Source organism: Malassezia japonica, chromosome 5, assembly GCF_029542785.1.
Source record: "Malassezia japonica chromosome 5, complete sequence".
Taxonomy (NCBI): Eukaryota; Fungi; Basidiomycota; class Malasseziomycetes; order Malasseziales; family Malasseziaceae; genus Malassezia; species Malassezia japonica.
The window spans coordinates 411,702-425,060 of record NC_083374.1 but is presented as its reverse complement, the minus strand read 5'-3'; the positions used below and the strand labels follow the sequence as shown (position 1 = coordinate 425,060).

At 60.7% G+C, this 13,359-nt stretch overlaps 4 protein-coding genes across 4 annotated transcripts; 2 read left to right on the top strand and 2 right to left on the bottom strand.

Moving 5' to 3' along the window:
- Positions 1-16: 16 nt before the first annotated feature.
- Positions 17-4,246, top strand: MJAP1_003002 (uncharacterized protein; the record flags this gene model as incomplete). The annotated part of the gene is made up of 1 exon (XM_060266934.1): positions 17-4,246. The coding sequence occupies one exon, from the start codon at positions 17-19 to the stop codon at positions 4,244-4,246; it is 4,230 nt and encodes a 1,409-aa protein (XP_060122917.1).
- Positions 4,247-4,308: 62 nt separating this feature from the next.
- Positions 4,309-7,893, top strand: cys12 (cysteine synthase; the record flags this gene model as incomplete). Its single annotated transcript, XM_060266933.1, has 5 exons — positions 4,309-5,288; positions 5,311-5,980; positions 6,368-6,674; positions 6,698-6,945; positions 7,093-7,893. The coding sequence occupies 5 exons, from the start codon at positions 4,309-4,311 to the stop codon at positions 7,891-7,893; spliced, it is 3,006 nt and encodes a 1,001-aa protein (XP_060122916.1).
- Positions 7,894-9,135: 1,242 nt separating this feature from the next.
- Positions 9,136-11,053, bottom strand: MJAP1_003000 (uncharacterized protein; the record flags this gene model as incomplete). The annotated part of the gene is made up of 4 exons (XM_060266932.1): positions 9,136-9,324; positions 9,348-9,403; positions 9,439-10,768; positions 10,823-11,053. The coding sequence occupies 4 exons, from the start codon at positions 11,051-11,053 to the stop codon at positions 9,136-9,138; spliced, it is 1,806 nt and encodes a 601-aa protein (XP_060122915.1).
- Positions 11,054-11,299: 246 nt separating this feature from the next.
- MJAP1_002999 (uncharacterized protein) lies at positions 11,300-12,817 on the bottom strand (the record flags this gene model as incomplete). Its single annotated transcript, XM_060266931.1, has 5 exons — positions 11,300-11,488; positions 11,512-11,523; positions 11,548-11,619; positions 12,035-12,054; positions 12,118-12,817. 5 exons carry the CDS (start codon positions 12,815-12,817, stop codon positions 11,300-11,302), a joined length of 993 nt encoding a protein of 330 aa, XP_060122914.1.
- Between the last annotated feature and the right edge of the window lie 542 nt (positions 12,818-13,359).

Sequence of the window (13,359 nt, the reverse complement as noted above, 5' to 3'; positions counted from 1 at the left end):
GTTCCCCACCGTCGTCATGGCGGCGACCGCGCCGACGTTTGCCGCGCAGGGCACCGCGTCGTTCTGCACGCCGGCCAAGATCAAGATCCTCTTGGTGCCGGCTGCGCCACTGGATGTAGCCGAGTTTGAAAAGTGGGCGTCGTTCGTGCGCAACATCGACTGCCTGCGCCTGCGCGACGTGCCGCGTGCCAAGTCGTCCGTGTACCCCTCCAGCCCGCTGCACCAGCAGGGCGAGGTGCATGTACAGTTTGTGACGTCGTACGATCCGCGGCACGCGTACCTCGCACCGCTCCAGCTGCACAGACAAGTGCTCGGCGTGCTCGGCCTCACGACGTACGACGAGCGCGCGGCGTACACGCAGGACCTGCCGCGCGTCGCGGGGCTGCTGCGCAACGAGCATCCCAATGCACTCGTGCACCGCGTCTTTGCGTTTGACGCGGATCCGCGCGAGGTCAGGGGCGACGGCGACATGGCGACGCTCGCCGCGGACGAGGCCACGTCCGAGTTCCAGCCGCAGCAGGCGGGGTTCAGCGGGCGCCGCGACGGAGGCCTGTTTGTCTTTCCGGCGGTGCGCCGCGACGCAAAGGACGTGCGCTTCTACCTGCGCACGCAGCTCGCCGAGCTCGTCGGCGCGGTGCTCGACCAGCTCGACACGCTCGTCGCGGCACTCGAGGGGACCTCGCTCGAGACGCCGCGCGAGACACTCACTGACTCGGTGAGCCCCGCGATCCGCGCAGCGATGAACAAGAGCAGCTCACTCGCGTGGGGGCGGGGACAGACGCCGCTCGACGCGCCGCCGCTCCCACCGCGACAGGGGTCGACCAGCACACCCCCGCCGGGCGCCGCGTCCAAGGTGTTTAGCGCACTGAGCAAGCGCAAGGCCGCACCGGGCACCGCGCCCCCGACCTCGGGGCCGCACGGCAGTGCACGCCACGCCAAGGTGCGCGGCGACCTCGCGCTGCTGAGCGGCGACCTGTGGAGCGCGCTCGAGCTCTACGACTCGCTCCTCACGCTCCAGGGCCGCGAGCGCGCGCTGGCGGGTGGCCAGGACGCCGTGTGGTTCGCGTCGGCACTCGAAGGATGGGCCGTTGCACGCATGCTCGTTGCGCGCCTCGGCGGCGCGGCGCACGACCAAGCGCCGTGCCTCGCATTCACGCTCCTGCAGCCCAAAGACAAGGAGAAGGACGTGCGCGAGACGATCGTGCCATCACTGGCGTGGAAGGATATCGCAGAGGCGTACGCCCTTGCGCTGGCCGTCTACGCCAAGTGCCTTGCCCCGCCGCAGGTCCAGCTCGAGTCGCTGCGCTTTGTCACGAACGAGACGCCGCGCGATTACACGCCGCCGCTTGTGCACGCGGGCGCGTCGCTCGCGTACAGCCGCTTTCTCCTGGCGCTGTGGGCGTCGGGCGGCTGGAACGGCGAGGCGTTCGACCAGATGCTCTTTGGCGGCACGCCGCCGTCGCTCGCAAGCGGCACGCCGCCGCACACCGAGCTCTCTGCGCACTCGGGCGTATACCGCGACGAGATTGCAAGCGCCGCGTGCGGCGCACTGACGCCGGCGCTGCGCACGCTGCCGGATGCAGACCAGATCGCGGTGCTCGGCTCGGTCGCCAAGCTGCTGAGCCTCGTCGGCTTCCAGCGGCGCCTCGCGCACGTCGTGCGCCAGCTCGAAGGCGTCGTTGCGTCGCTCCTTGCGCGTTCGTTCCGCGCGCGCGAGCCCCTGTCGCAGTCTCTGTCGATCGAGACGCTGCTGCACGAGGCGCTCCGCCTGCGTGTGCCGGCACCAGACACGGCCTTTGAAGCAGCGCGCGAGTCGGACGGGATGCACGCGGCGATGAACCCCGCGCTAGTGCTGGGCCTGCTCGCCTGCGACACGTACGGCATCGACCTGCTCACCGTGCCGGTACGCCATGTGCCGAGCAGCCACATTCTCGAGCGCGCGCGCCGCCGCGTGTGTGCAGAGCAGTACGGCGCGCTGCTCGAGGCGGCCGTCGGCGGCACCGCAGCGCAGTCGACGCTCCTGCCGGCTCTCGCACAGAGCGCCGAGGCGGCGCAGCTCGCCAAGCCCGCATTCGGATGGACTCAGCTGCAGATGCAGCTGCTCAAGGACCTCGTCGTGCAGAGCGAGGCGCTGAACGACTATGTCTCGATGACGTACTTTGCGACGCTCCTCCTGCGCGACTTTCAGGCGTCCCTTGCGCCGCACGACCAGACGGCGCTCCTCGAAGGCCTGCACCGCGTCGTTCCGCTCGCGCGGCGCACCGCGCCAGAGCTTATCCTGAGATACTATGGACCACGCGACTTGCTGAGCGCCATGGAAATCCAGCCACTCCCGGCGGCGCTCACACCGGTCGTGCGCAGCCGCGCGGTGTTTGATCCGCCGCCGCCTGCAGAAGGTGCGCCGCTTCCGGCCGGCGTACAGAACCCTTTCTTTTGGAATACACCACGGACGACCAAGCCCAAGATGCTGCACCTCGTTGCAGGCGAGCCGATGAATGTGCAGGTGACGCTGCGCAATCCCTTGGCTATTCCGCTGCTGGTGGAGCGCATTGCGCTCGTCGTCGATGGCGAGGCGGATACGCCGCCGGCGCGCACGCTCGTGCCGCCCAATGCTTTGCACATTGTCCAGCTGCAGGCGATTCCCAAAACGGCCGGTACCCTCGCCGTGGAAGGCGTGTCGGTCGTCCTGTGGAGCGCCGAGGAGCATACGCTCCGCCTCGGCGTCGCGTCCGAGAAAAAGGAGGCTGCAGGAGGAAAGAGCACCGGGCTCGATGCGCGGCACTCGGTGCGCCTCTTGGCGCGCGTCGCCGGCGCGGGCGCGGCAAAAGAGGAAGGCACGTCGGCCGATGTAGAGCATCCGCCATGGACGCCAGACGGCGTCGACGCCCTCCTTGCCCCGAGTGCGGCCAAGTACGCGACATGCCAGGTCTCGCCGCCGATGCCGATGCTCGACGTGTCGCTCCCGACACTCAATACCGCCCTGGCACTGCGCGACGGGCAGATGGCGACGCTGCCCATCCGCCTCGCAAACCGCTCCGCGCTGCCGATCGACTTTGTGCGTTTCGAGCTGGACGACAGTCTGCAAGGGCCGGTGCGCGCGGCGATTGCGGATAGCGGGCTGCTGGCCGGCGACGTGCACGAGCTCGAGTGGCAGCTGCTCTATGCGCCGGTCCTCTCTGTTGCACAGGACGCCCAGACGGCGCTGCGTATTCCGCCCCGCGGCACGGCGACCGTCGATCTTACCGTGCGCGGCAAAGCGTCGTGCGAATGGGCGAGTATTCGGGTGTACTATGGCAACACCCAAGGCGCAGACGACGCGGCCCTCTCGCTGCGCACGCTCCAGGTGCCGGTGCCCCTCTCCATCCAGCCGAGCATCGAGTGCAAGGCCATGGCCTTCCACGAGGTGGACACCTCGAGCGCCGAGCGCCTCGCGGGCCAGCTCACGGGCGCCACGCAAAAGCTCGGCGCGAGTTTCCTGCTGAGCCTCGACCTGCACAACCCCTCGCCGCACGCCTTCGAGGCCGAGGTGGACGTAGACGCTGCGCCGGACGTTGCGCTGCACGTTTCGCGCATCGTCGCGCCTCAGACGATGGCGCGTGTCATTGTGCCGATGGCCAAGCGGAGTCTTGCGACTGAAGCGCTCCAGGCCCCAATCCCAAAATTGTCGCCGCGGCAGTTTGTCGTCGCCAAGACCAAGCTCTCGCCCGAGATGCAAGCGGCGTGCAATGCGCAGTTCTGGCTACGGAACTCGCTCCTGGAGAGCGTGCGTGCAAAGTGGAAGGACACTACGACCTGCGGCGCCATCTCGCTGCGCGGCCAGTGGCCGTCGGTCGACCAAATCCGCGTCTTTTCGCAGCAAAAGGTACAGGTCGTGCTGGCGCTCGACGATGCACATGTGCGTGCCGAGGACCTCGTCGGCGTCGCGGCCACGATTACGAACCATACCGAGTCGCCGCTGCGTATGCGTCTGCACCTTGCGCCGACAGCCGCGGCCGCATTTGACGCCGAGCAGCGCGCCGCCGAGCATACCGCTGCGCAGGTGATGGTCGCCGACGGGAGCTGGAGCAGTGTCGTGCAGCCGACGCCGCTCGCGCCCGGCGCATCTGCAACAGTGCGCCGCTCCTTGTGCTTCCTGTCGGCGGGCACCTTTGCGTTGCGTGCCACCGCCGAAGTCCTCCCCGAGGAGCCGGAGCAGGCCGCAACCGTCTTTTTGAGTACGCCGCTCGCGGTGCATGTAGAAGCATAGCCACGTGAAGTCGTGTCTCGTCCTCATCGTGTGTCGCCTCCTGATTGCTGCTGTGGTCCATCATGGTCGAACGCCACCTGGCACGCCAAGCGCTCCGCCCGCTCGAAGTACGCCGTGTCCGCTTCCAATCGGTGCATGTACGCAAGACGGCACGCGAGACACACGTGTCGTCGAGCAGCAGCGACCTGCTCGTCGTCCAGTCCAGCTCGTCGTGTCACGACGCGACGCCACAGCCGACCAAGCGGCCGTGCTCCGAGCAGGACGTAGATAGCTCGCCGACGCCCGCGCACGCACCGGCCGCCAAGCGCCCACGCACAGAGCCGAGGACAGGCGTCACGACGCCGAAACGGCCGATCCCACGCCGCCGCATCGCACCGCGCGAAATGACGCTGGGACCGCGCTCGCCTTCGGCCCTCTCGCCGTTTCGCTTGCTCGCAGCGCGCTCGCGCCTCCAGGGACGCACACCGCCTCGCTCGCCGGGGGGGATGTGGCGACCGGGCGAGCATGGCGTGACAGCGGCAGAGGCGCTGGTTCCCCCGTCGATCCTCGTCTCGCCCCCGGCAGCAGACATCGAAGCGGTCATTGCCAAAAGCACGCGGGGGTGCCGCGCAATGCGCCGCATTCCTATCCGACACGAGTGGCAGTTTGCGTTTGCAAGCACGCTGCTCACACGCGATCAGGCGGCGCTCGAACAGCTCCAGTGGCAGCTCGACCTGGCTTTTGCAAGCCTCACCGGAGCGCCGACACGCGACGCGGTGCTCGTGCACCATCCACATCTCGCTGTACGTCTTGCTCGCCAGTCCGCAGGCAAGGTCATGAGCATCGTGACGCGTGCGTGGAGGCCGTCAACCTCGACCGAGTACGCATGCAGTCCGCCGAGTTTTCGGCTTGCATCGCTTGCGCGCGAGTCTCTTGACGCCACAGGTGCCTCTGGTGCCGCCCATGCGGCATGGGCACAGCAGATTTCGGCAGTGCTCGGCGCTGAGACGGCCGAAAAGATCGCGATGCACCTGGTGCAGACGCTGTGGTACATGGTGGCTCAGTACGTTGCATGGCTGACACAGCGACTCTTTGCGCACCTACTCGCGCCCGCACCTCCTCGCACAGTTCTGCGCAGAGTGGCTCAATCTCCTCGCCAAGTGGGAGGATGAAGAGGCACGCAACGAAACGCGCCAGCTCCCGCTACGCTCGATCACGCTCCGCCTTCCGGACGAGGAGCGGGGTTGGGCGTACACGTCGACGGCTCTGCGCCGCATCTTTGTCCAGGCACTGCGTATCAAGCTGTACGAGGCGCACACGGCCATGCGGCACGTTGCTCCGACGTCGGGTGCGCTGCAGGTGCCGGGGCTGCCGGCAGACAGCAAGCGGCCTGCCTCGCGTCTGAATGGCACGGCCGTGCTGGATGCTGCACGCTTTACGGGCGAGCTCTTTCGTGCAGACGTCGTGGTGGACAAGGCGTGCGTCGCGAGCTGGCTCGATGCGCTCATCGTGCGGCCACGGCCTTGGATCCAAGTGCCGCTTCACGAACTCGAGGCTGCGTGTGCTTTGCTCTTGCTGGTGGGCCCTAGCTGGGATTCAGACTTGCTTCATGGCGATTTGCACGCGTGCTCGCCGGACGATGCTTCGAGGAACAAGGGGCAAGGCATGACGACACTCTTGGAAAAAGCGCTGCACCGTCTTGAAGATTTGGTGGAGTCGACGCTCGTGCCAACGGCGACCAAGGAATGGGTCCAGGTATGTACGTAATTTAGCCAAAATTGACCATTTAGGGTGTCATTGACAAAGGCCACCGCAACTGGGCGTAGGGATGAAGTGGAACGGGACGGGTGCTGGTGGGACGTATATTGCGCCGAGAAGCCTGCGAAAAGCGTAGAGAGCAGCAGCGGTCGTGACAGGACGAGTGCCGCTGCGCCAAGGTCGTTTCGGTGATGATGCTATATAATGTACATACAGCAACACTCTTACAACCAGTTCTCCTAGTTAGTACAACGGTTAGTATATGTCGCTCTCATAAGTTTCGACTGTGAAGCGCCGACAAGACCCGGGTTCGACTCCCGGATTGGGAACACCTTTTTTTCGCCGAGTATCCTTTTGCCCGATCCTCCACAGATCGGGGTTCAGGGTCTGATGCGTGCCGCGCACGGGTTGCTGGGGGCCAACATGTCCGCCTGGCTCGACCACTTTTTGGTAGGGCTGCGGCAAAACCGCCGTGGTATCTTTACCTTTGGATTTGTGACCGGTTTGATTGTGGGGCTGGGCTCTTTGGCGTTTGCAAAATTGCACAAAACACTATTGAATACGATTTGGAATCCCCGCTTGCCGAAGCGATGGGGCGCACACCGTGTCGACACGCTGAAAGATGAAGAGTTTCAACCGGTCGAGATTCGCAGGAGCGGAAAGGTCGTTTCGGGTATCGCCGGCATGATCGGTACGCATTGCGCACTCACACAGGCAACACGCCCCTCATGCGAATTAACAGCTTGTCGGAATTGACTGGCTGCGAAATTCTCGGCAAGGCCGAGTTCCTGAACCCGGGAGGCAGCCCAAAGGACCGTGTGGCCTTGGAAATCATCACCCAGGCGGAAGAGAATGGCGAGCTAGTACCGAATGTCGGCTCGTGGATCTTTGAGGGAACCGTCGGCTCGACAGGCATCTCTATTGCAACCCTTGCAAAGGCCAAGGGGTACAATTGCTGCATTGTACGTAATTCCTCTCACACAGATCGTTCCAGATGATGTTGCGGAAGAAAAAGCGCAGCTCCTTCGCCGTTTGGGGGCCAAGGTGGAAATGGTCCGCCCGCGCGGCATCGTGGATCCGCGTCACGTACGTTTACTTTGCTTACCTAGTTTGTCAACGAAGCGCGTGCGCGTGCTCTGGCGTGGCAGCCGGACGACAATGAGCCCTATGCACGGGCCTTTTTCGCGGACCAATTCGAGACCGAGGCGAATTTCTGGGCGCATTACCACCACACTGGACCCGAAATTTGGGAGCAGACGGGCGGCAACCTCGATGCGTTCGTATCGGGTGCCGGCACCGGAGGCACCTTGGCGGGCGTCGCGGCCTATATCAAGCGGACTGCGCGCGAACAGGACAGCGATCAAGAGCCGCTGATCGTTGCGGCGGATCCCCTGGGCTCGGGCGTGTACAACCGCGTCAAATACGGCGTGCTGTACAGTTCTACCGAAGCAGAAGGTACCCGGCGACGACACCAAGTCGATACGGTCGTGGAAGGCATTGGCCTCAACCGCCTTACGCACAATCTTGAGCTCGGCCTGCCATACATTGACGATGCTGTGCGTGTTACTGACGAGGAAGCACTCCGCATGTCGCGGTACATTGCTGCGCATGATGGTCTCTTCTTGGGCTCCTCGTCGGCAGTACACTGTGTGGCAGCTGTACGCGTCGCATTGAAACTCAAGGCGCAGCGCACGCCCCCTAGCGATGCTGCTACGTGGCGTGCTGGAACGCAGCAGCCGACGCACGACGAGGTCGCTATTGAGGACCGCACACGGCCGGTTGTCGTGACCATCCTTGCTGACTCGGGATCACGACACCTGTCCAAGTTCCAAAATGACGAGGCGATGGAGAAGCGGGGATTCCACGTATCCGATGACATCTCTGATATTTTACGGTCTTCGTCTACATAGGAACATTGTACGTTCCTGCGATATGGGACTGTAGTTGTGCTTTGCGTAAGAGGAGTTCGTGGTGCTCGCGGAGGCGCTGCTCCAAAATCTCTGTCGCCTCTTCCAAGATCGTCAGCTCGCTGTAGGCGTTGGAACGGCCCTCGCCGTCTTGTGCCTGGTCCACGTCGCCATCCTCATGGCGTTTGCGCAGAGAAGGTAGTGCATCACACAGCATGTCGTAGCCTTTGCGAATATTCGCGCGGCGTTTTTGCTCCGAGGCAATGTGGTTCGCCTTCTTTTCCTCAGGAGTAAGCAGGCCCTGCGCAACTGTCCGTCGCTTGGCGGCGCGCGCTTCTTGGATCTCGGCAAGCGCCTCGGGGTGGCCGAGCGCAACTTTGTGCTCTAATGTCTTCTTTCGTTCGCGTAAAACATCCAGATGCGGCTGATGCTTTGTGCTGGGCGGCTCAAAATAGCGCTGTAATGCGACAGGGATTCGCTGTGCGACCACGGCGCGGTCCATATTGGGAAGTGCATCTGGCCCGAGCACGTCTTGACCTGGTATACTGTGCTCCTGGCTCGCTCTGCCACGCCTCTCTTGACGATCCGTTTTGGATTTTCGCATTCGGTTGTCGGATAAATTGCGTTGCATGTCATCCCGGGTGGCATACTGCGTCAAGCGTGGGGGTTGCTCTATTTGCGGATGCTGCACGGAACGTCCACTGGAAGTAGCATAGTCGTCCGACATGACGGGTGGCTCAGATTGCCCAGCGAGACGTTTCTGCTCTGCATGTAAGAAGGAGATTTGCTGGGAGCGCCAGCTGGGGTCCTTGCCGTACGCTGGCACCCCCGTGTTCCATTGGTGCTGCGCCGAACGTGGTTCGGTCGGCGGCAACAAAGATGCCGCCAGTGGATCGGGCCTTGGCCGCGGAGGCGATCGCCGTAGAGGCAACGGATCATTCGTAGGTTGTGAAGAGATTAGATAGGGCAGCGGCGACTGGTCCTGCGGATGGGAGAGAATGTCGTACTGGTCCATGTGCGACGTCCAATGCATCCGCAATTTCTCCAGCGCCGGCGCTGGGAGGTTCGGTTCATATGCAGGACGCCCTGATGTACCAGGGAAAGCATTGTGTAGATTATGGCTGGGATTACCACGCGACATGGTCGCACCAGCAGAGCGCGAACTGGGTATTTCCCCAAGTCAAACTCGCACGTAGAACCCCGGCGCTGTGGGGAGAACACATTTCGCTTACTAAAGCTATCAACCTAACACCCGCCCGTCATCTTGTTCATGGGCCAGGTGTTCTGCTTGTTATTCACAGATCCGTTGGTGTAATAGGTGAGATTGTTGTTGTAATAGAGGTCTTTGTGGCGGTTAATATAGTCCTTGGTAGGGTAGTCCGGGGGATCACACGACATGCGGCTGGGATCCGTGCCTTGCGGCTGGTAGACGCGCTGGGTAAGAATGCATCACGTACCACATAGTCAAACCTCATCTTGGCAGGGAAATCCACCTTGTTCTTGCCGCTCCAACCTAAATGTAAGTAGGGACACGGGCGAGATACTTACTGACTTGCTGGAAACCATCGGCAATACCCAGATTCATAATAATCGACATCGGCTCCTTGGGGAAGATACGGTTGCCAATGTCGGTCGGACCATCCGGGTCCAACACACCCGAGAGAATAGTCCACGAGCGCGTTCCATTGACATAGAAGGTGATGTAACCTTGTCCCGTGTTGTCAAAGTCGGGCACGTATTCCATTCCCATTGTGGTGAACGTGGCCGCTTCGGCCTCTTCAAAGGCTTCATCGGGCACCCTGGTCACACAAGACACGGCCTCTTGCAGGTTGCCACCCTTGTACGTATTCTCATCCGTGATCTTTGAGTTAAATATGTGGTACGACGATTTGTTCGCGTTCCAGTCGTATTTGTAGTCAAAGGGCGCCATCTGGAAGGACTGGGAAGCGTACGATCCCCCCTTATTCACGTCGACTTGCAATTCCAAAATATCAATCTCGGGAGCCATACGAGCAACCTTGTTGCTCGGTCCAGGGTGGTCTTCACCGGGGCAAGTGCACGACGACAAGCGCATTCCAGGCAAAATCGAGATACGTTGGTTGTTATTGCCACCGTTCACCGCGCCCTGAGGACTCTTGCCACCTTGTTCGGTTTGGTTTGGCATGATGCCCACGTCACACTCTTCGTACACGTACGGCCACATACCGTCGTTAGACGCAGGGAAGCCAGGGCGGCCGAGGTTGCCCATCAGCCAGAAACCGGGCCAGTAGCCCTTGGTGAGCGGTCCACCAGGGAACATAACCCTCGTCTCGATATATCCACCCTGGAAGCAAAACTTGTTCCACGACTGAAGCATACCCGAGCGGAAGAACTGGCCATGCTCAATCTCTTGGTCAAGCGTGATCTCCAGTACACCAGCACCGCTCTTCGGCTCAGTGGTAGTGACAATGGCCTCTGGAGTGTACCACTCATAATCAAACGTGGCGCCGTACCAAAAGTTGCCTGCCTCCCAGAAAGGATCGTCACCAGGCCAAAAGGTACGTCCGGCTTGGTTGAACTCATCGGAAAAAACAAGCTCGTACTTGGCATTGGAGGTTTCACTGGTACGTGTCTTTGCCTCCGTAGGCGTGTCAGTGTCAATCAACTGGCGGACAGGCAGCTGCTGCACATCCGCTTTGACTTGCTGCTTTCCATTGACATTGGTGCGCCCATAGAGCTTGTCGATATTCGCAATGATCGGGTATCCAGCAAACAGCATGATCAGTGCACAGGCAATCAAAAGCAGGGTCAATACGTTGATACAGCCACGCCACGTCGGATGCCTGGACCGCGCGTTTGGGTTCTTATCAGGGATATGTAAATAGTCGTCTGGCTCTGCCTGCATTGGGTGGAGTACCACTGTACCTTTTCGGGGCACAGCACTGTGACGCACGCTGTATGGACGCTTGCGGCTACTGCTCGCCTCCACGAGCGGAACGCCGTTCGCCGTGGGTGTCATGCTATGCCCAGTCGCAGTGGAGCGATCCGAAATATCCAGCACAAGTCCGCTGCGGGGACGCTGGCGCGTCGGCGTCGCATTGCTCACCGCCGTGGGGGGGATGGCGGGGCGCAGCGAGTCAGGCGAGTCCTCTTCATGCGCACGAAGGGCACGGCGGCCAGACATGGGCGAAGAAGGAGAGTCAATACTGGTGTCTGGCAAATGCTTCTCCCGCGCACCCAGAGGGGTAGTAGGAACGGCTCTGTAACGCTTTGCCATGGCGCCTGGCAAACTTCCGCTTTCAGCTCCAGTGTTTGTTGCAGAGCGGAGACGCGCCGCACCGCGCCGACACGGCGTGTTGCGTGTGGAGGCCCAACCCCTGATTGGCGCATCGCACACAGCCCGGTCGTCCGAGCTTGCTGACTAAGTGACTCAGCACCCGTCCTTGTACTTATTCTTGGGCCAGACGTTTTGCTTGCCGTGCGTCGAGCCGTTCCAGTATCGTGTCAGATTGTTGTTGTAATACAAGTCTTGGTGGCGATCAATGTATGCTTTGGTAGGGTAGTCAGGGGGATCGCACGACCTGCGCTTGTCAGGCGTGCCTTCAGGCTGGTAGACGCGCTTGGTGAGTAATGGAAACGTACAATATAGTCAAACTTCATCGTAGCAGGGAAATAGACCTTCAAATCGCCGTCGAAGTCTAGTGTGAGATAGGCCATACCAGTGATACGTACGGACTTGTTGGAAACCATCTGCAATGCCCAAATTCATAATGATTGACATGGGCTCCTTGGGGAAAATACGCTTTCCAATGCCTGTTGTACTGTCAGGCGAAAGCGCGCCGGGCCGGAGAGTCCACGAGCGAGTGCCATTAATATACCAGGTGATATAACCTTCACCGGAATTGTCAAAGTCGGGAACATATTCCACGCCAATCTTGGTATACTCCGGCTTGCTGGCATTTTCAAATGCCGTTGCAGGAACTCTGTTAACAACCGACATAGCCTCTTGGAGGTTGCTTCCTTTCCAGGAGTTCTTTTGCGAAGCCGAATGCCTGTCATTGTAAATTTCGTACGCGCTTTCATTCCGATCCCAATTGTACTTGTAGTCAAAAGGTGCCACTTGGTACGACTGCGAAGCAAATGATCCCTCATCGTCAACCATGACTTGCAGCTCGAGAATATCGACTTCAGGAGCCATGCGAGCCACATTATTCTTCGGACCGGGATGATCTTCACCAGGGCAAGTACATGAAGGGAGGCGCATTCCGGGCAGGACTGAGATCTGCTTATTGTCGGTACTGCCCTTGAGTGCCGAAGAAGGGCTTTTGCCACCCTCCTCAGTCTGATTCGGCATAATACCGACATCACACTCTTCGTACACGTATGGCCACATGCCGTCATTGGACGCAGGGAAACCAGGGCGACCAAGATTGCCCATCAGCCAGAAGCCCGGCCAGTATCCCTGCGTCATTGATTCACCAGGGAACAGGACAGAAGTCTCAATGTAACCACCTTGGAAACAAAACTTGTTCCACGACTGGAGCATACCAGATCGGAAAAACTGGCCATGTTCGATCTCTTCTTCAAGTGTGATCTGAAGGACACCACTGTTAATCAATGGATCATGCGCCGTAACAATAGCCTCGGGTGTGTACCATTCATAGTCGAACGTAGCACCGTACCAAAAGTTGCCTGCCTCCCAGAAAGGATCGTCACCAGGCCAGAAGGTACGTCCCGGAAGGTTAAACTCGTCGGAAAAGACAAGCTCGTACTTGGCATTGGAGGTTTCACTGGTACGTGTCTTTGCCTCCGCAGGTGTGTCAGTGTCAATCAAATGGCGGACAGGTAGCTGATCGACGTTTTCTTCGACTTGTTGCTTGCCATTTACATTGGTACGACCATAGAGCTTGTCGATATTCGCAATGATGGGATATCCAGCAAACAACATAATCAAAGCGCAGGCAATAATGACCAACGTAAACACGTTTATCACGCCACGCCACGTAGGCCGCCTGGAACGAGCGTTCGGGTTCTTGTCAGGAATGTGTAGGTAGTCATCAGGCTCAGCCTGCATCGGATGAAGACTGACAGTTCCTTTACGCGGCACTGCGCTGTGACGCACACTGAATGGGCGTCTTTTGTTGGCACCGGATTCAAGGAGAGGGGCGCCTTTTAACGTGGGGGTAAGCACGGGCCCACTCATATCAGAGCCAGTCATCGAGCCACTACGAGGGCGCGGGCGAGACGGCGTAGTGTTGCTCACTGCAGTAGGGGGAATAGCGGGGCGCGAAGGCTCTGGGGAGCTTTCGTCACGCGTACGAAGGGCACGACGGCCCGAGGGTGGGGAGGAGGGGGAGTCAATGCTGGTGTCGGGCATGTACTTGTCCCGAGCACCCATAGGGGTCGTAGGGACAGCGTTGTAGCGCTGCGCCATGTCGCCAATTTGAACTTGATACACAGCCGCAGTGTTTGTCGGAGGACCGAACCACA